The 19,021-nt window shown below is 57.4% G+C and overlaps 5 protein-coding genes across 5 annotated transcripts; 1 reads left to right on the top strand and 4 right to left on the bottom strand.

Annotated features, from left to right (window-relative positions):
- Window positions 1-3,521: 3,521 nt before the first annotated feature.
- BCV69DRAFT_142766 (hypothetical protein) lies at window positions 3,522-4,688 on the bottom strand. Its single transcript, XM_025489300.1, has one exon. It carries the CDS (start codon window positions 4,580-4,582, stop codon window positions 3,623-3,625), a length of 960 nt encoding a protein of 319 aa, XP_025349558.1. The 5' UTR covers window positions 4,583-4,688; the 3' UTR covers window positions 3,522-3,622.
- A 425-nt stretch (window positions 4,689-5,113) lies between these two features.
- Window positions 5,114-6,340, bottom strand: BCV69DRAFT_281399 (hypothetical protein). The gene is made up of 3 exons (XM_025491975.1): window positions 5,929-6,340; window positions 5,632-5,751; window positions 5,114-5,546 (listed from the first exon to the last, which is right to left on the bottom strand). Exons 1-3 carry the CDS (start codon window positions 6,264-6,266, stop codon window positions 5,375-5,377), a joined length of 630 nt encoding a protein of 209 aa, XP_025349559.1. The 5' UTR covers window positions 6,267-6,340; the 3' UTR covers window positions 5,114-5,374.
- A 1,861-nt stretch (window positions 6,341-8,201) lies between these two features.
- On the bottom strand, window positions 8,202-13,626 carry BCV69DRAFT_281401 (hypothetical protein). Its single transcript, XM_025491976.1, has one exon. It carries the CDS (start codon window positions 13,323-13,325, stop codon window positions 8,490-8,492), a length of 4,836 nt encoding a protein of 1,611 aa, XP_025349560.1. The 5' UTR covers window positions 13,326-13,626; the 3' UTR covers window positions 8,202-8,489.
- A 170-nt stretch (window positions 13,627-13,796) lies between these two features.
- Window positions 13,797-15,636, top strand: BCV69DRAFT_311209 (DEAD-domain-containing protein; the record flags this gene model as incomplete). The annotated part of the gene is made up of 3 exons (XM_025494843.1): window positions 13,797-14,299; window positions 14,386-14,772; window positions 14,868-15,636. Exons 1-3 carry the CDS (start codon window positions 13,869-13,871, stop codon window positions 15,634-15,636), a joined length of 1,587 nt encoding a protein of 528 aa, XP_025349561.1. The 5' UTR covers window positions 13,797-13,868.
- A 102-nt stretch (window positions 15,637-15,738) lies between these two features.
- Window positions 15,739-18,732, bottom strand: BCV69DRAFT_276352 (hypothetical protein; the record flags this gene model as incomplete). The annotated part of the gene is made up of 1 exon (XM_025491107.1): window positions 15,739-18,732. One exon carries the CDS (start codon window positions 18,730-18,732, stop codon window positions 15,739-15,741), a length of 2,994 nt encoding a protein of 997 aa, XP_025349562.1.
- Between the last annotated feature and the right edge of the window lie 289 nt (window positions 18,733-19,021).

Consider the following 19,021-nt stretch of genomic DNA (forward strand, 5'->3'; position numbering starts at 1 on the left):
GTCATAGGGTGGCCTCCAGATGAGACGGACTGACGTGACCAGCCCAGGCTGAGGATTGAGCCTTTGCGGCTCTGTTGAGGAGATCGCAGCGTCTGCTCTGCCTCCTGGCTGTCATTGTCACTACTGTTGTCGCCGGTGTTCTGCTCGTCGGCTTTGTCTGGCTGGACTGCCCATGAGTCAGGCGCTGCCCAGGACGAGGCAGCGTTTCCTGCTGTACCGGTAGACCCGGCAGATCCCTTCCTTTCTTCCAGATCGATAGCCATCGTTGCTGCGACGCCAGAGGGAGGGAACTCGTAGCTGGGATCCGCAAAGCCTTGCTTCGACCAGTGAGCTGTCGTTTCGGACAATTCTGCTGATGGAGGGAGTGCCAGGCTGACTGCAGACGACTTCGGCGACACACCGCTCCTGGCACTGGTGCGACTGATCGCCGACGCCTTTCTGAGGTCTCTCGCCCCGGCATCTCCATCGCCACCGGTCGCTCCGTTTACGTTGCTCCATCTGCTAGCTTGCATAGCTGTGGCAGAAAAGTGATCCAGGGAGCGCGGTGATAGATTGCTGAGACCACTGGGTGAAACGGCCGAGCTTCTTCTGCCTCGATGATCTGCTTTGCCATCCCATTGAGACAGCTTCTGTACTTCCGCAAATGAGATCTTGCGCAGGCCAGCCCTGGAGAATTCGCCCTGGCCAAGAGAAGAAAGTGGAGAAGATGGGCTGGCGCTGCGCTTGCCTGATCCAACGGCAGAGAGAGAGATGTTGGGCGCTGACGCTCTTGTAGTCCCAGCGTCTGCAATGAGAGCTTTGTGGGGCCCGAGGGGTGCGTCAACGGTGTGCCCACCAGACTGGTGCCGGCTTCCCGGACGAGGAACCTGCTTGCCAGGAGGCTGATGCTGCTGTCCCCAAGCTTCGTCGCTTAGCGGCTCATCCTTTGGGCCTACATTAGCACTGGCGCTAGCGCCACTACTGTGGACTGTCGAGTCAACAATGTCGTCGATTTGATCGAAATTCATGTCCAGCGTCATCCCAATCTCGCCCTTCTGTTCCTGGCCTGCATCGACCGATGTCTTCTTTGAACTATTGGCTGTGCCGTCGCTGGTCCGCTTCGCTGATCCACTTGGACCGAGTCCACTAAGACCCATCAGATCATCATGCGATCCGATTCGTCGTGCCTCTCTTTCCTTGGTCAGAGGTCTCCCGAGCCTCTTCCTCTTCTCTTTCGTCGTCCAATTTGATGCACCAGCAGCAATGGAGTACTCGGCGTATTCGACCTCTTCGTCAATGCCGAGAGCTTGCATATCTCCAGCTCTGCTCTCTGGTCGGCCTTTCGCCGGCCCCACACTTGCAGGAGCTGCTGAAGAGACAGATCCCTCGAGACTGCCACGGCCCGTGAAGAAGGCCATGGAGGGAGAGTGAGAAGAGGAGCCAGGCCGCGAAGCGGTGGCCGAGGGAGGTGGCGAGGAGTAGCGCGAGCTACCAGAGACGGCGCTGGTTTTACGCTGTGGGTCGAAACTGGAGCCAGAAGAAGTACTAAAATTACCTGGCATCTCCCCATCTCTCAGAAGATGAGAGCTTCTTTTGCGAAGGAAGGCGAATGGGTTCTTGAGCTTCTTGTTGGATCCCGGCGCATTGCTGAACGATGGGGTGCCAGCGGCTGTCAGGCTCGAGGATCGACCAGTAGCTGCAGAGGTGGATCGTTGCTGTCCCACGTACGGCCCAGGAGGATCCAGCGGGGTGAACATCTTGCTTGGAGAGACATTGATCGAGGAGTGCCGGGTGTTCTCGACAGGGTTACTCTTCTCAAATAGAGGCTAGTGAATGCAGGCGGGGGGAGAATGCATGTCAGTGGGGAAGAGAGAGGGCTTGACGTTTCCGCAAGCTGCACAAGTTTACTCACGGTGCGGATTCGGGGCGAGCTTGCTGATGCCGGGACAGCAGCAGAGCCCGAACCTCCATTGCTGTCATGGCTCATATAATCCCAGGGTACGATGGCCTCTGTGGGAGCTGATAGGGGAGATCCACCCCATTGGAAAGCATCAATGTGTTTCGGTCCAACGCTCTCATCGCCTAGACCCGGCGTAGACAAGGCCGGGGAGGATTCCGAGGGCGTCACTCCTGCCGGCGCGAGATCTCCAGCATGCAGACCAACGCCGCTGATATCGAGGGCATCCTCGTCTTCATCGATGGCGTGTTCAGCGATGGAGTGGTCCTCTGCAGCTTCGGACTGCGCCGAAGATGGTAAGTCTGATGCTGCCTTGACTGGAGAAGAGAGATTCGAGCCTTGGCGTTGGCTGAGGGAAGGCCTCTGGTTGTCCCTAGGCTGATATGGGTTGACGGATCCATAGTGCGAAAGGACCCTGCCAGCCATAGGCGGACGAGAAGGGGAGCTCGAGAGAGCGCTCGTGGGTCGAGAAGAAGAGTCGCCGATTATGCCCGTCAGAGACGAGTCCAAGGCGGGGGCAAGGATGGGCTTGCCAGACTGGCTTGACCCAGGATGCGAAGTTGACTTGGGGGAAGGCATGTCATCCCAGCGCGGGGTACGCGACGTGCCAGAGGGCGAATTGTTTTGCATTTCTGTCCGAGCCTAGATGGATAGCAAGTCAAATGGGACCGGTGTGCGGTAGGTGTGATGAATGTAGGGAATCCTTGAGGTTGCAGTCAGGTAAACGTCGCAGACGTTGTTCATGTGGCAGTAGGTGGATGCGTGTGGCCAGACCAGATGGTGTTATTGCTCTGCAGCCATCGTGGCCAGTCGGATTACTATGCTCGTTTGCGGTTGGACGTCAGAGGACTGGGTAAGGCGGGCCGGTGTTGGCTGCGATGCTTTGCGTCGAGCAAAGCAGAGGAACGCGCAGGATGAGACCTCGAGGCTTTAGGCTCTGGAGGATAGAGCTAGGTGCGGACGCTGCAAAGACACACACGGGGGCTTCTCGGCCGGAAGATGAGAGACGGGCAAGCAGTGGGAAGAGATACAGCGAGGGGGAGCGGGGAGGAGATGATGGAAGAAAGAGATGTGAGCACGACTACTGATGACGGTGGAGAGATCGAGGGGAGCTGGCACGCACGACGTCGATCACGTCCGGGGGGGGCTGGCGGAGCGAGGCGGGTATGTGTGTGTGTGCAGGCGTGTGTGTGGTGCGGGCGGGCGGGGCGGCGGCGCATGGCCCACCTGTCGCCCTTGCTGCACCTCGACCTCCGCTCCGAGCAAGGGGCCCAGAAAGCCAAAGGGGCGAGGCGGCCGGACATTCAAACAGCCAGACGGACAGGCCGACGGGCCAGACAGCCCAACGACACTGGCAGGCTCACGCTGGGGGGACTGAATCGGGGAAAGAGGCGGCTTCTGGGTATGAATCCTGCTCGAACGCATCTGGTAGCCCAGTCAGCCTTCGTCATTCCTGAAAGATGATCGAGTGGCACAGGAATCATGCTGAGAACCTCTACTCGTACATCGATACCGGCAAACTGGAATCCGGAGGAACAGACACGGGGGTAAGACGAACAAGGTAGCGTGGCATCGTCGGGGCTTGAGACGCGCCACGGCAATGGTGATTGTGTAACAGCTAAGCGAGGCGGATTCTGAAGAACGACGATTAGGCACGGCCAGGGATATGCACCTCACCCCCTTTTCTCAGGGCAGTGCAGCAGGTCCTGACAAGTTGAAGCTGTCCCAGATACTATAGGGACCGCCCTGACTCTGAGAAAAGTACAGTAGCACCACCTCTTGGACTGGCAGCTCGACGTCTGATTTCGGAGCAGTGTCCGAAATGCCCTCTTCGCTCTCCTCGTCGCGAGGGCCGTTGCTCAAACTTCGAGCTGCGTTAAACAGTACGTCGACCTCTTCCCGGTTGCGAGCTTGACCAAGAGATACGTGAGGATTGAAGGGCCAAGAAGGTCGTTGCTGGCGCTGACTAGCCGGCGCACCTCGTGAGCTGCCACCTTGCCCTCGCTTCTGGCCATTGCCTCCAGCGTTGCCCTTTCCCCGCCGGTTGAGACTAGCTTCGGGTAGGACAGCTTGAAGCCCTTCTTGCAACATCACCAACTCTGACCTCCCCCTTGCTTCATTCACGTGGTCATTCGTCTCTTTTTTCTGGGCTCCAGGCTGGCCCGAAGACGGCCGGAGATGTATGTTGCTGTACGCCCGCAGCTTGAAGCGACTGCAGTCGTCCAGAGCCAATTTGAATCTCGGCTGCTGCTCGCAGACCGTCCTGATTCTGCCAGCAACATCATCCAGCTGACCAGGAGGGTCTCTGGGTACGACAAAGGGCGGAATGAGGGTGATGTGTGGGTTCCATCGCGGGAATGCATCGTCCCACTTCCTCCTGATCTCCTGCAACCGTCCATACCAGTCTTCGTAGGCGCGCGTTGCCGCTTCCGTACAGCCATGAGCAACATCGAAGATTATTGCGCTACGTGGTGGATCAGTATCCAATCTTGGTGCTGCAGCAGCGCTAGAATGAATTGGCAAGAGGTAGGCCACGACAGCAATGTATGCGTCACCGCCGCCGCTTGAAGTCCCTGTGCTGGCCCTACCTCCTCGACGTCCACCTCGACCGACCTGGCTCAGAGTACTCCTACTCCAAGGGGACATTACATTCCCAGCAGTCTCCTTGACCCTCGTTGCTCAGACGTCGTCACCTGCGCTGCGCTTTGTGTCGATTGGAGAAGTTGCGTGCGGCAAGGCTTGATGAGGGCAAGGGCATCGGGACATCGGGGCATCGGGGCTTGAGCTGCCAGAAACGGACGCGCGTGGCAGCGTGGAGCTGGCTGGGCTGACGCGCCCCTGTGATAAGCGAGGGAGCGAAGCCTGAAGGCGTCCTTCGTGGGCCTAGGATGAAGTGCGTGTACGTGAATCAGTGAAAGCGGGTATGTTCCTACCAGGCGGGAGCCAGATGAGCGTAGAGAAGTGCTGTCAGAAGAGTTGGACGGGAAGATGGAGTCGATGATGTTGCGGCGCCAGGGCAAGAGAGCAGTCAGCCAGTGCGGGATCGCTCGATGCACTTTCGTTCCGACGACCAGAACACATCCCACAACGATCACAGACCAAGCGCGAGCCACGTAGACAGGATTAAAAAGGGGTAATGAGATATTTGCAGAGGGAACGGAAAAGAGAACTTTGGGGTGGGAAAAACGTTCAGGCGCCAAGGGGCGCAAGGAGGGGTAGATACGTTGAGGGGTAAAGGGCTAGTAGCAGATTAGAGACCTAGTGAAAAAGACCAGAGCCTCTTCTGCTGAGGTATACTGCTACGTCGCGAGCGGGTTCTGAAGAGTGATCGGGATGAGGAAAAGTAGCGGGAGCTTTGCCGTAGCATGCTGACCACGCCTACCGAACTCAGGATCGCTTCCTTTGGCTGTCCAACGAAGCGGCGAGATGCTGGACTGCTTAGAGCAGAGCAGCAGCGACGATACCGACAAGGCCGGCAACAGCAGCAGGGAAGCCTCGGAGAGACTCAGCTCCGCTAGCGGCGGCGCTAGTGGTGGCAGCGGCAGCAGCAGAGCTGGTAGCGCTAGTGGCGGCGGCCGAAGAGCTGGAGGAGGAAGCCCTGGTGGAGGTGCTGGAGTTGCGGGGCAGGATGCAGAGGGACAGTCGTCAGTGCCTGGGCTGGCTGAAGACACATATGGGCGAACAATGCAACTCACGCAGAGGAAGAGCTTGAGGCGGCCGACGAGGAGCTGGAAGTGGCCCTGGAGCTGGAAGCGGCAGAGCTGCTCGAGGCGCCAGCGACAGTGGAAGAGGCACCGGTGCTAGAGGAGTTCAGGCTAAGAGTGCAAGGAGGAGACACAGAAGGGAGGTCAGTAAAAGAGATCCGGAGGACAGTGCAGAGAAGAACATTGTGTTGTCGCTGCCACAGAGCGTGGCTCTGGAGAGGCGGGGAACGCGTCTCGGACGGCGGAAGGGCGCGTCAGGACTGTGGCAAGAGCGCTTGGAAGACTTACCAAGAAGACGAGCCGGCCTGGATAGTGACCTCAGCAGATGCGTTGGAAAGACCAGCGGAGTCAGTGACGGCGAAAGTCACAGTGGTGCCGGAAGCGATGTTGACCGTCCAGGTGATGGTGGTTGAAGAGGTGGTGTCGAAGGTGTTCAAGGTCGAAGAGACGTCTCCACCCTGGGTGATACGAGGGTAGTAAGGGGCTGTTCCACCGGTCCAGCTCAGCTGTGCGGGCTGGCACTCGATCAGGGTCGTGGGAGTGTTCACGGTGAGGGTCGACTGGGCGATGGCCAGAGTGGCGGCGAAGGCGGCCACCACGGCGAGAGGGAGAGTAGAGAACTGCATCTTGTCAGGATAGAGGAGTGTGGTGCTGAGGAGTGAGGAGGAGGAGAAGGAAAGTTCTGGAGGAGACCAAAGAGAGTGGTGATGAATATGGAAAGAAGGGGGAGCGTACGAGTGGCAACGCGATGACGAGGAGAACTTATACTGCCAGCACGCTCACTGGGCAAGAGCCCCTGACTTCGGCGGCGGGCGGCGCCTCCTCGTCGTCCTCAGTCTTTGCCTCTTTCGCTCTCGGCCACCCTGCACGCGATTTCTCCGGTCAGAGCGCCTCTTGGTCCTGCCTGGTCTTTTGCCCTTGTGGCGGGCGTGCGTGCTTGCGTGCTTGCGTGCAGTGCGTGCGGTGCGTGGTTCGCAGAGAATCGCGCTGCACCTCTCGGCTGCCACTTTGGTTTCCCTGCTTTACTCAGCTCAGCCCCCCCGGCAGGCCAAGGCAGGCAGAGACGCAGAGCCTCCCTTTGCCTTTGCCCAGCCCCAATGCCTAACCTTGGTGCCGTGCGATGCTAAGTCCGGCCCTCTGCGCCCTGCGGAAGTGGCAGGTGTGCCGCGATAGGCCACTGGACCAGTGTACCCATCTGCGACCATCACGCACGCCTTGGCAAGCACTTCAAACCCCTCTCGGTGTTGCTCTCCCCTCGAAACCGGGCAAATGCCTTCCCCCACGCCCATTTTTGCGTGCACAGAAGGAAAGCAGAGAAGGCCCACGAATGAACGAGGACAAGGAGAGCAGCAGAAAAGGACCCTTCTAGGCTTCCGTCGGGCAGCAAAGGTTTTTACATTGTCAATCTTGCACGTACGATGATGATGCTCATCATGCGCCAGCGGCTCAGCAGCAGCTGCTACTGCTCCTATTCCGGCTTCCGATCGGCCGCTCAGACGGCGGACGCCGACATCACAAGAAGAAGAAAAGAGAGAGAGAGAGACAAGTCTAGATCAGCACACGCACGCAAGCCGCTGGCTGTGATCAGAGTCCGGCAGCCGGTTCCACTCGTCTCTGATCGACCCTTTCCGTACGCCACGGCTGTCCATCGGATCTAAGCTCCGGCTGTGCCCCCACGGGTCATTGTCATTGCGGCTGGCCGTTGCCAAGTCTCAGCCCGGCAGACTAGTCCCACCGCGGAACCCCGTGACCATTGACCATCTGCTAATCGCACCCAGGAGAGAGAGAGAGAGGCCTTTGCTCACCTCAACTTCTTACGAGTGTGCAAAATGGTACGCCCAAGGAAGATTGGGGCTATGATACTTTCCGTCCTATCCGCGGCTCGCGGCAAATACACTCCGGCCGCTTCCCGCAACCGAAGCAGCAATGAAAACTTTCATAGATTCCCAAACGATTGTCTACCCGTAGATAGCACCACGCACGCCTGCCTGCCTGCCTGCCTGCTTGCCTGCCGTCCGTCAGCCCGCCGCCCTTCGGCTCGCTCACTATTGCTCGCTTCGCCTTCCACTTCGGGCTCCACATCCTTTCGCTTGTCATAAATTTGGCTTCACCTTTACTCCACGCGCGCGCGCGTGTCAAACCCCTTCGGACAACGTGCCCCGAAAGAGGACCAGGGGACGTCTTTGCTTCTTTGGTAGTCAGAAAGGAAAGAAAGCAGCCACTGACGATCATAGCAACTTGTGGCTTGAGGGTTCGCGGCAATCGAGATCCGGGCCTAGTCGGCTCCGCCCTGACCCCTGCTCAACCAACCTTGATCTCGAGCGTCACACTTTGCGAGGTCGACCTCATCCCCCTTCATGTGCATTGACCCTTGTCCGATGACTTCCCAATGCTATGTCCCTTTCTCGTGTGATGAGACCCTGCGTGGAACTTTCTGACGTCGCCTGCCCGCCTGACTCGCGCCTCGGCGCCACGCCTTTCGCTAGGCGCGGGCGTGACAGATGGAATGTCTGGGCGTGGGCGTAGGCGTAAGCGTAGAGATGCGGGCTGAAGCACACACACCCATGACAGATTTATTGACCTGGATTCTACGGGTACAGGTCATCTCGCACCCTTTGCCCCGCCACCGCTGAAGATCTCAAGGAGAATTGTGAGCCGGGCTTGCATTAGATTGTACAGGACAGCAATGTGCAGCACATTGCCATACACGCATATAGATCGGGAACAGCCTGAAAGTTTGAACGGCAAAGTGACAGCGCAGGCGTGGGCAAGGTAAAGCGAAAGGATCGTGTTGAAATGGGGAAGAAAGTCTAGACACAGTCCCGTAGCGTAGCAGATCGCACTCGACCTCAGAACACCTTCATCACATCTGCCAGCAGTTGGTCAAGCGTCTCCTCCATCTGGCCCAATTGTCGATTGACAGGGGCATACCGCTCCGCTCCGATCTTGTCTTCCCCATTTGTTGTCATTGACGCAGGCGGGACAAAGAAGAGACCAGCATCCTGTGGTCGCAGTGGCTCGCGTGAAGGAGCAAGCTGGAAGGTCATAGACTGGGCGAATTGATGCGGTGATGCGAGCGAGGGCGAACCCAGTCCACTCAATCTCTTGCTCCCCGGAGTAGTGGATCGGGCTCGTGTAGGCACTTGGATATACTTTGCGGGATCTCGACGCATGGCCGCATCCACAATGGTATAGAGATGATCCAGACCAAAGTCGTCAGAGGGTATATAAGCCGCTGGACCGTATGAAGAGGGAGAGATGCGCATCGGCGAAGATGGCCTCGGTGTAGGCATGCCCCGACTGCTGGACACATCGAGGCCTCGAGTGACGTTGGCAGCCTGCGAAGTGACAATGGCACCTGTGGGTAGGTTTCGGGCAGCAGCTGTAGCAACAGTGACCGGCGCCGCTGTCGAGACCGGCGTTGGACTTGTAGTCGTGGTCCCATCGTGAGAGACCTCGCTGTCGACTCCTGACTTGCCACTGTATGTGTCGGCGGTATTGCGTCCTCCGAAGGCATCGCCGGTCGTTTCTACAGGGGCACCAGCTGCCTTGTAGGCAGAGGGCGCTTGGGCGACCTCTTCAGCTGCTGTCTGACCAGTCGTCGGCGTCCGGCGCCCAGGAGTCCGCCCGACCTGACTTGCAGCATTTGCTTGTCGTGTAGCACCGCCGTCGCGGGCCACTCGGGACAGGACTGAGTCGATGCGATCTTCTATGGTAGACTCTTCCGCATTGGGGTTGCGGACGAAAGTCTCCAGGAGATCTCTGTGACTCGGGCCGGCAGCTTTTGTACCCTTTCCACTTCCCAGGGAGAGAGGAGCAGTCGACCCCGCCTGGCTGCGCGATCGCCACTCGATGTGAGCTTCCTTCGGGTCCATAGGCGCAGCAAGCCCAGAAGGAGTAGAGGGAGGACTGTGAAAAGTATTCAGCGTCACTGTACTGGCGTCTCGGGCCGGACCGGCAGGACGGGCGTTGCCAGCGTCGAGGTAATCACCGGACCTTGCTGGGTCTTGGTCAGCCAGCACGTCTTCAACGATTGCACTGATGTCCATCTCCGATTCTTGCATGGAGTCGGGGAGGTATGAGTATCGCACAGTGCCTTCGAGTGACCTCGATGAACGGATTCGAGCCTTGTTGTCCAGGTACAAATCTACTCCTCGAACATCGTTGCGCTGGGCACCCAACACAGCCGCCTTGCGCTCTTTGGCGGCGGCACGCTGAGCAGCGATCACTTCTTGTTGCTTACTACGAGGGGTGACAGGCCCACTCGACTGCCCCAGGACTTGAGTCGGTGATGACTGCCCTCTTCGCAGGATGCCGCTGTCATCGGCCTCTGATGTCGTCGCCTTGTAGGTGTTGATGTCTGCCTGGCGCTGTTGCTCCTGTCTATTGACGAGTCTTCCTTCGGTAGGGCTCAGGGCTCTGACTGCCTTACCGTGCTTGCCGTGAGCATGAGCGTGTGAGCTTACAGCCCTCAGGACAAAGACAGGATCGTCGCTTCTGATCTGCTCCTCTGCCATGCTCAGCAGCATGGCCGAGTCCGTAGATCGTCGCTTGTTAGCCGTCGATGTCTTGAAGATGGGCGGGACCGGATAGGCATCTAGAACCTTCGAATTCGGCGCTAAAGACTTCTCATGGGCAGGACCACCCTTCGAGGTGTCAACGGTAAGGCCGTACTGGATCCTGCCTCGGGTCTTTCGCCGTGAAGATCGGTCTCCGACGTCATCTCCACCCTCGACAACTCCTTCCATGATTCCGAAGCGATCCAGTCCGGTCTCAATCACCTCCGCAACGGTGGCATTGTTCGCAAGAGAGAGCACCTTCTCACGGAAGCGCTGCTCGACGTATTCCGAGGGCACCGAACCCCCTGGACCTCGCTCAGCAAGGACGGAAGTCGGGATGAGGGCGTTCGTCTGGGGGTCGAAGACAGTGCCCTCAGGCAGCTCGGATGGGAAGATAAGCAAACGCAGGGCAAATCTGGCTGTAGGCGCTTGCAGAAGCGTCGAGTCTGGGTTCGATGTGGATAGACTCTGGGGCCTCCCAAATGCTGAAGACAGCGCTGGAGCAACACCCTTCTGCTTCGATGCATCAGCAAAGTAAGTGGGGTCTCCGTATGTGTATGAAGGTCCTGAGTCCAAGCCCTGCTCCACCGCGAGGTCATTACGACTGCCTGGCATCACTCTGGTCAAGAAGAACTTGACAGAGTGGTCATCGCTGAAATCTCCATTGACTCGAGCGATGGCAGGATTGAGGCTCAAGTTGGACGAGATAGACGAAATTGATCCGATGGACGACCGCTTGATGCTTGGCATGAAGGCAGCCTCATCGGGTGCCATCTGACACAGTCGATCGAAGACTTGGAGGGGCTTCTCTTCAGCTCCGAGTGCCCTCTCATTGCCTTCCAGGAGCTTGACAGTGAGTAGGTATTGGACCTCGGCGTTCTCCTCATGCAATCTGAACCGCTGTGTTGCTTGTTTTACAAGATCCCGAGCTGACGTTGTATCATTCAGAAGGACAGTCTTGAAGGTTGAGTCGGAGTGGATCCCCTCACCAGCAAAGACTCGCACTACATTGAGCATTGGCGCTGAGTTGGGAGTGGCAATCAGTGAGCCGGGCCGTTGTTTGCCTTGCCTAGGAGACAGTGAATCAGTCAACGATCCTGAGCGATCACCAAGGAATTGCCGCGAATATGCGTCTTGTGTTGCCCTATCTCTTTCTTGCACCGTTCGGCTGAGGCCCGTTGGACCAGCGACACTCGGTGAAGCTTCTCGAGCGCGTGTGCTTTCCGTCGAAGGCCTCGTGACGACAATGTTGTCTTGGTGACCTCCGAGCGTGCTGCCGCCAGCAGACGAGAATGAGCCGGATTTGCGGTCCTTTTTGTCCTTGTTGCGGGAGAAGAGGCCGGAGAAGACGCCAGATCGCTTCTTTGTTGACTTGTCATCGTTGAAAGTTGGCTCCTCACTGCCATCAATGGACCCTCCCTTGGATTTCCGCTTCTGATCCTTGTCCTTGACCGACGCTGTACTCGTTGTCGAGGAAAGCTGGCTCATCTCAGAGCCATTTGATACGGCGCGATTTCGGTTACCTTGTGTCTGTGCCGGCTCTCCAGCGCTCGAAGTCATTGAAGCGATAGAGCGGTCCGAGACTCCGTGCGACATGCCAGCAGTATCGTCCCCAGTCGAGCCCTGAGGCTGTTGCTGTAAAGATCCTGACCCCCTAGCAAGCTGAGCTGGATCTTGACGAGAGTGTGCATCTTGAGACTGGACCGAGGTATCAGGATTGAAGGTATTCGGAGCCCTACCAGAACCTGCTTCCGCCTGCTGCTGCTGCTTCAGGCCTTCGTGGGCATCCCAATCCATGCCATCGTCCGGTTCCATCTTATCGAGGAACGCCTTCTTTCCGGCGGCGGTCGTTGGGATCACGGAGGCGTTTGGCCGTGACTGAGTCACCGTCGATGCTTCAGATGTATCGGCCATCCCATCTGCACCCCTGCCACGAACGTCTGGATCCGATGTATCAGTATCGTAGCTGTGCTCCTGCTCCATCTGCGCTCGCATCTGATCCTCATCCATCTCTCCCTCCTCCCCTTCCTCTCCGTCTTCCTCGTAGTCTCCTTCTTCGTCCTCGTACTCGCCCTCCTCATCACTTTCGTATTCGTCTCCGCTGTGTTCCACATAAGAGTCAGGCCCGAAGACGACAGAGGGTTTACCAGTGCCCTGAGGTGTGGGCGATGCCATAGGAGCTCCGTCTCTTCGTCGTGATAGGGCGGAAAGCTTGCCAGAATGCTTTGACCGACCAGCTTCGGCTATTGCATCCCGCTGCTTGACGAGATGGGAGGAGAAGATGCGGCTTGGCACCTGTATCACGTCGTCATCGGTAGCGACCGTGATGTCCACATTCCTGTGCTTATTGAGTCTTGCCAACCTTTCAAAAGGAGTCTCGACGTTCTCCGCGGGAATGTACCCCACTTCTTGTGTCCGCAGGACTCTGACTAGCCACCAGTAGCTGTTGGAGTCGTCCAGAAGAGTCAAGCTATGACCCTTGATGACCGTCGCTTGACCTTCCACTGTCGCCGGGAAGTTGTGGAGGGCGTACACGAGATCGAAGTTGATGTTCTCATCCGGAATAGACGGGCTGCTCGACAGCTCGTCATCGTCGCCCTCTTCCTCTTCCTCTTCCATGTCATCGTCTTCGAAACCATCTTCCTCCTCCTCCTCCTGGTCGTGGTCCATGCTGCTGCCTACCTGCGCTCGGCTCATGCTATCACTCTCATCGGCGTAGCTATGGTCGTCCACTCCATTGTGGTACTCGGCTGCATAGGCATCTTGGTCTGTCCGCCTGCGCTGCTGCTGCTGGTCCTGGTAGCGTGACCCATGCGCTTGCGCTGCACGCCTCTCTTCCTCGTCCGACGAGTCTACGGGATCGTCGTATTGACCAGCGACTCCTTGAGTCTGATCGTTGCCATTGTATGCGTCGTCATCCGAGTAGAAGCCGCCTTGATCTTGCTGATAATAGTGCTGCTGTTGTTGCCGCTGCTGCTGCTGACGAGGCTGAGTACGAGGAGCTTGAGCCGACCTGTCGGCATGGACTTGGGCTCTGCTGCTCTGCCGAGGGTGCTTGCCAGAGGTCTGAGCCAGCCCGACGTCCACAGAGAGGTTGGGGCGCTGCTGAGACGCAAAGGCTGCCATGGCTGAGGTCGGAGATGATATAGGTCGTCAATAGTAAGCGAAGATGTGAGTTGGGTGATGTCGTGGAGGACAGTGGGGTGGTTGTCGTCGTGGGGGATAGTATAGTCGAGGGAGTGTTTCGCCGCCTTTGGCTTCGTGATCTTTTTGCTGTCTGTCGTTGCAGTGTTCGTATCGAGGGGTCGGGATGAGCTGGAAAGGGGTCGTTGGTTGATCGTGTCGTTGTGTGTGTGGGTCGTCAAGGAGAAGGAGAGTACCGAGGCGTGAGGATGGGCTGCCCCTGGTGGTAGGGCGTGATGGTCCAGGAGTCGCGAGGTTGTGCTTCCTACTCCATCTGGCCGCCCCTCGCGCCTGCCATGCACCGCGCAGGCGCCCAAGCCAAGCCCACGCGCCCAGGGCACCTTGGCTTCGATTCCCGCCGGGCAAAGATTTTAGTTCCTTTCCGCTGCCGGTGGCTTTAATGGCAAAGCTTCGCAGGCACCATCACCATCAGCTTGGCTTCACAGCTTCCACCTGGACCTTCCTACTCCTGATCCAGCATACACAATGGCTTCAGCTTCTGCTCACAGCGATGATGAACACTCCCAGTCGTCAGCTTCATCGTCGTCATCAGCCTCATCTTCAGGCTCGGCCGTTGCAGGTCCTTCTTCCGTCCCGCTAGAGGCCGGATCCACCAAGAAAGCCAGCGCTGCGCCTCACGATGACGCCGAAGCAGACGCAGAGGAGGAGGAGGAGGTAGTCAAGTCCTTCGCTGAGCTAGGCGTCTACCCTCAGATCTGCGAGGCAATTGATCAATTAGGCTTCAAGGCCCCCACACCCATCCAATCGCAGGCTATCCCAGAGGCGTTGCAGGGCAGGGACGTCATTGGCCTTGCGCAGACGGGTTCTGGAAAGACGGCTGCCTTTGCCATCCCCATTTTACAGGCACTGTGGGATGAGCCACGGGGAGGATTTGCTTGTGTTCTCGCTCCTACTCGGTGAGTGGCTGTTCGCTGATTCAATCGAAGAGCTCGTCTGAGCAGCTCACTGACTCTTACGTTTCCGTTGCCCCTCGTCATCTCAGTGAACTAGCCTACCAGATTACCGCGCAATTCTCCTCGTTGGGCTCGACGATCGGCGTACGATGTGTAACAATCGTCGGTGGTATGGACATGATGACGCAATCCATTGCCCTCTCCAAGCGACCACACATCATCGTCGCCACTCCCGGTCGACTGCAGGACCACCTCGAGAACACCAAAGGCTTCAATCTCAAGACGCTCAAGTTCCTCGTCATGGATGAGGCTGATCGACTGCTGGACATGGACTTCGGACCTGTAATTGATAAGCTGCTGCAGAATATTCCAAAGGAGAGGACGACAATGTTGTTCAGTGCGACGATGACAACAAAGGTGGCCAAGCTGCAACGGGCCAGCTTGCGCAATCCAGTCAGGGTCGAGGTGGGCACAAAGTGAGTAGACTGCAAAGTCTCAAAGGTTCTGCACTGGCCATGGATGCTGACCCTCTTCGACCTTCTCCCTTGCTACCTCTGCCTCGCTCCTTCAGATACTCGACCGTCTCCACTCTCAAGCAGCACTACCTCTTCCTCCCTTTTGCACAAAAAGACCTTTACCTCGTCTACCTCATGAACGACACCTCCCGTTCCGCCACCTCTACAATCATCTTCGTCCGCACAGTACACGACTGCTCGCGAATTGCCATCATGCTCCGCCTACTAGGCTTTCCCGCCATCCCCCTACATGGTCAAATAAGTCAATCTGCCCGTCTCGGCGCTCTGAGCAAGTTCAAGGCAGGCGGACGCTCCATCCTCGTAGCGACCGATGTAGCCTCACGTGGTCTGGACATCCCCGCAGTGGACATGGTGGTAAATTTCGACATCCCTACCCACTCCAAAGACTACATCCACCGCGTCGGCCGTACCGCCCGTGCAGGCCGGTCCGGTCGCTCCGTCACCCTCGTAACGCAGTACGATGTAGAACTCCTGCAGCGCATCGAGCAGGTCATCGATACAAAGTTGACCGATTATGGAGCACCTAGGGAACAGGTGGCGGTGTTGCAGGAGAGGGTCGAGGAGGCTTCGAGGGAAGCCACTAGGGAGATTAGGGAGAAGGGATTGGGTGGAGCGGGAGGTAAAAGAGGGAGAAAGAGAGGTGCTGGAGATGATCAGGATGTGGGAAGTGATGATGATGAAGGGGGAGGAGGCATGTTGAGAGGTGGTGGAGGAGGTCATCGGGGTCGAGGAGGTGGTGGTGGTGGTGGTGGGAGGGGTAGAGGTAGGGGAGGAGGTGGCAAGCGAGGCAGAGGTGGTAGGTGAAACCCCCAAGTAGCACAGTGTCACGACATATTGAATAGCAATGAGCAGATGATAGCATTGCTTGTCCCTTCACATCCACTTTCCCTTGTCTCTACCCCTCGTCTATTGCCTGGGCATACCGCTCTCCGTCGTCTGGTAGATGTAGAATCTCTCAGCAGCAAGAAGCGCATCCTCCACTGCCGGTCCTCCATCCTCTCCAACACCATTGGCGCCATCGACTTTTCCACCGCCTTTGCCTCCAATGCTCTTCGTGACCAAATCCGCCCATTGGCGGGCGTCCAAGCCCTTCTCCTGGTCCGCCTTGGGTACATAGTTGCAGTGTGGCACTTTTGCCTTGACCATCCTCTCGTCACCCAGCTCCTTCTTAGCAGCTGCAGAGGCCTCCTCATCCACCTGCTCAGAGAAGAGGTAGACGGCCTTTTCGAGCTTCTTGGCAGTCTGGATACCAGCAGCGAGCGCCTTGGCATTAGAACCCACATCGAAGAGCTTGACCAGGAAAGTCTTGTCCTCCCCTTCGCCACCCTTGGCAAAGTAGGCAGTGATGGCATTCGAGACCATTGTACCTTGCTCCTTGTCCACCTTCTTCTGCTCGGTATCGTGGTCCTTTCTCACCTTTGAGAAGCGCTCGTTCAGCTTAGCCTTCTTCAGTACAGAGATCTCTAGCTGACCAATCTCCACGGAGAAGCTCTTCAGTGCTGCATCCTTCGTCGAGCGGTCCTTGAGCTGGGCAATGGTGTCTAGACGAGCAGAGGCCTCGTCTGCTACCCGCGCTGCAGCTTGTGCCTCTTCGCCAGTGACGGCGACGATTCTCCTGATTCCCTTGGCGATTCCACCCTCTTCGACAATCGCAAAGTCTCCAATGTCTCCAGTCTTGGCAACGTGGGTACCACCACAGAATTCGATCGACGTGCTAGCCCACTTCGAGTTTGTCAGGTCCGTCTCGATCTCGTTGGGGTCGAAACCGATCACGACTACCCTCACAGGGTCAGGGTAGGACTCGCCAAAGACGGCTCGCAGGCCAGGAATACTCTTGGCACTCTCCAGGTCCATCTCCTTGCTGTAGACGGGCACATTCTTCTTGACCCAGTCTAGAGAGATCTTCTCGATCTTCTCCATCTCGGCGTTTGTTACACCAGCCTTGTGCGAGAAGTCGTATCGCAATTTAGTGGGAGCAACGAGGGAGCCCTTCTGGTCAATGTGGTCGCCGAGCACCTCACGCAGAGCAAAGTTCAGGATGTGGGTGCCGGTGTGGTTGTTGCGCAGCGGCCACCTCCTCAGCTCATCGTAGCCAGCAACGACGGCGTCTCCGACCGCGAGCTCTCCGTACTTGAACCAACCCGAATGCAGAACGTATCCATTGAAGACCTGCACATCAAGCACTTCGAATTCGCTCTTGCCGTCAATGACGATGCTTCCGGTGTCAGCTTGCTGTCCACCAGACTCGGCGTAGAAATTGGTTCGATCTAGGAGCAGTCCGATGGGCTTCGACGTGTCCACATTTGGCCCGTTTGAAGAGGGGTGGAAGCCCTTGTTCTGGTAGATGGCCTTGATCGTAGCGGAGACGTTGCCCCTGCCGAATTTGTGAGAGTCATCGGTCTTTGGTACATCATCCATTTTCTCCAGCGCGCCCAGATCATGGACGTCGAACCGGGGCATGCCCTCCTCCTGCGTACGTGCGCCTCCTTTGCTAGCTTCGTAGCTCTTCGTCTTCGCCTCCTGGAACTCAGCATCGTTGACGCCCAGACCCTTCTCCTGAGCCATGATCAGCGTCAGGTCAACGGGGAATCCATATGTGTCATACAGCCTCCAGACGTCCTCTCCGGACAGCGAAGTAGCCTTTGCCTCGATAGCCTTGGCAGCATATTGTTCAAAGAGCTTCTCTCCTCGGTCGAGGGTACGCGAGAAGGACTCCTCTTCCTCCTTCAGGATGGCGCGAATGTCATCCACCTTGTTGTGCAGCTCTGGGAAGAAGTCGCCCATTTGTGTCACAACGACAGGGACAAGCTGGCTGAAGAAGTCTCCGATCGGCACTTGGAAGTACTTGCGAACGAATCGGGTTCCCCTTCGCAAGATACGTCTCAGGACGTAGCCCCTTCCATCCTTGTCGGGCACTCCTCCATCGGTCATGGCTACCGTCAGTGTCCTGACGTGGTCGGCAACGACTCTGTAGGCAGTGTCAATTCCGTCGGCATCCTCCTTGCCCAGAAGACCGGTATACGGCCGAGCATTCGTCAGCTCCTGGATCTTGGCAAAGATAGGCTCGAAGACGTCCGTGTCATAATTCGACCGCTTGTCCTGCAGAACAGAGACAAGACGCTCGAAGCCCATACCAGTGTCGATGTGCTTAGCAGGTAGCGGCCTGAGACTTGAGTCAGGCTCGCGATTGTACTGAATGAAGACATTATTCCAGATCTCCAAGACATCAGGATCATCCTGGTTGACGAGGTGAGAAGCATTTCGGCCTCCAATGCGGTCGTAGTGGATCTCACTGCATGGACCACATGGACCAGTCGCTCCCATCTCCCAGAAATTGTCCTTGGCATTGCCAGTCAAGATGCGGTCTTCTTGCACACCGACCTTGAGCCACAGGTCTCGAGCTTCAATGTCTGCTTCCAGTCCATTAGCTGGATCTCCCTCGAAGTAGGTGACGTACAGTCGATCAGCTGGTAGCCCGTAGACTTTTGTGAGCAGGTTCCAAGCCAGCGGGATAGCTTCCGCCTTGAAGTAGTCTCCAAAGGACCAATTGCCCAGCATCTCAAAGAATGTGTGGTGGTAGGTGTCCTTGCCCACATCGTCCAGGTCATTGTGCTTTCCACCGGCTCGGATACACTTTTGCGAGTTGGCAGCTCTCTTCAGCTGTGCAAAGGAGGTTGAAGGGTCGACCGTACCAAGGAAGATGGACTTGTACTGGTTCATTCCGGCATTGGCGAAGAGGAGCGTGGGATCATCGTAGGGGATTGTAGCGCTGCTGGGAACAAAGGTGTGGCCATTGTCCTTTGTGAAGTAGTCCATGAAGGTCTGTCGAACCTTCTTGGCTGGCCATTCACCGAACTGCGACTTCGTGGCGAAGCGCGAGCTGTTGCTGTCGGCGGCCATGTTGGGAGGTGTCCTCGTGGTGAAGGTTGTTCGCAGGTGTTGCAGCTGTGCGAGAGGCGGGGGGAGGGCGGGAGGAAGTGCTGCCCTGCCGAGGTGATTGTGCGTGGGTGTGACGCTGGGAAGTGGCAGGACTGTAAAGCTTGGCGTGAGTCTATATAAGGTTGTGAGAGGTGTTCTACTCAGTCGCATACAAGGACGTCGTAGGCAAAGAGGAGTGGTATAATCGATTGACCAGAAGGTGCTCAGGGCGTGGAGAGGCCTGTCTGACTCTGCTCTCTCTGCCCCGCGT

Source organism: Pseudomicrostroma glucosiphilum (assembly GCF_003144135.1).
Source record: "Pseudomicrostroma glucosiphilum strain MCA 4718 unplaced genomic scaffold BCV69scaffold_3, whole genome shotgun sequence".
Classification (NCBI taxonomy): Eukaryota; Fungi; Basidiomycota; class Exobasidiomycetes; order Microstromatales; family Microstromataceae; genus Microstroma; species Microstroma glucosiphilum.

Bases quoted from the DNA above. Each gene is read 5' to 3' on its own strand.
- BCV69DRAFT_142766 (XM_025489300.1), bottom strand. From the start codon at position 4,582: ATGTCCCCTTGGAGTAGGAGTACTCTGAGCCAGGTCGGTCGAGGTGGA.
- BCV69DRAFT_281399 (XM_025491975.1), bottom strand. From the start codon at position 6,266: ATGCAGTTCTCTACTCTCCCTCTCGCCGTGGTGGCCGCCTTCGCCGCC. The intron at 5,752-5,928 runs GTAAGTCTTCCA...TTGCACTCTTAG, and splicing joins CAGGCCGGCTCGTCTTCTTG to CCTGAACTCCTCTAGCACCG. The intron at 5,547-5,631 runs GTGAGTTGCATT...CCGCAACTCCAG, and splicing joins GCCTCAAGCTCTTCCTCTGC to CACCTCCACCAGGGCTTCCT.
- BCV69DRAFT_281401 (XM_025491976.1), bottom strand. From the start codon at position 13,325: ATGGCAGCCTTTGCGTCTCAGCAGCGCCCCAACCTCTCTGTGGACGTC.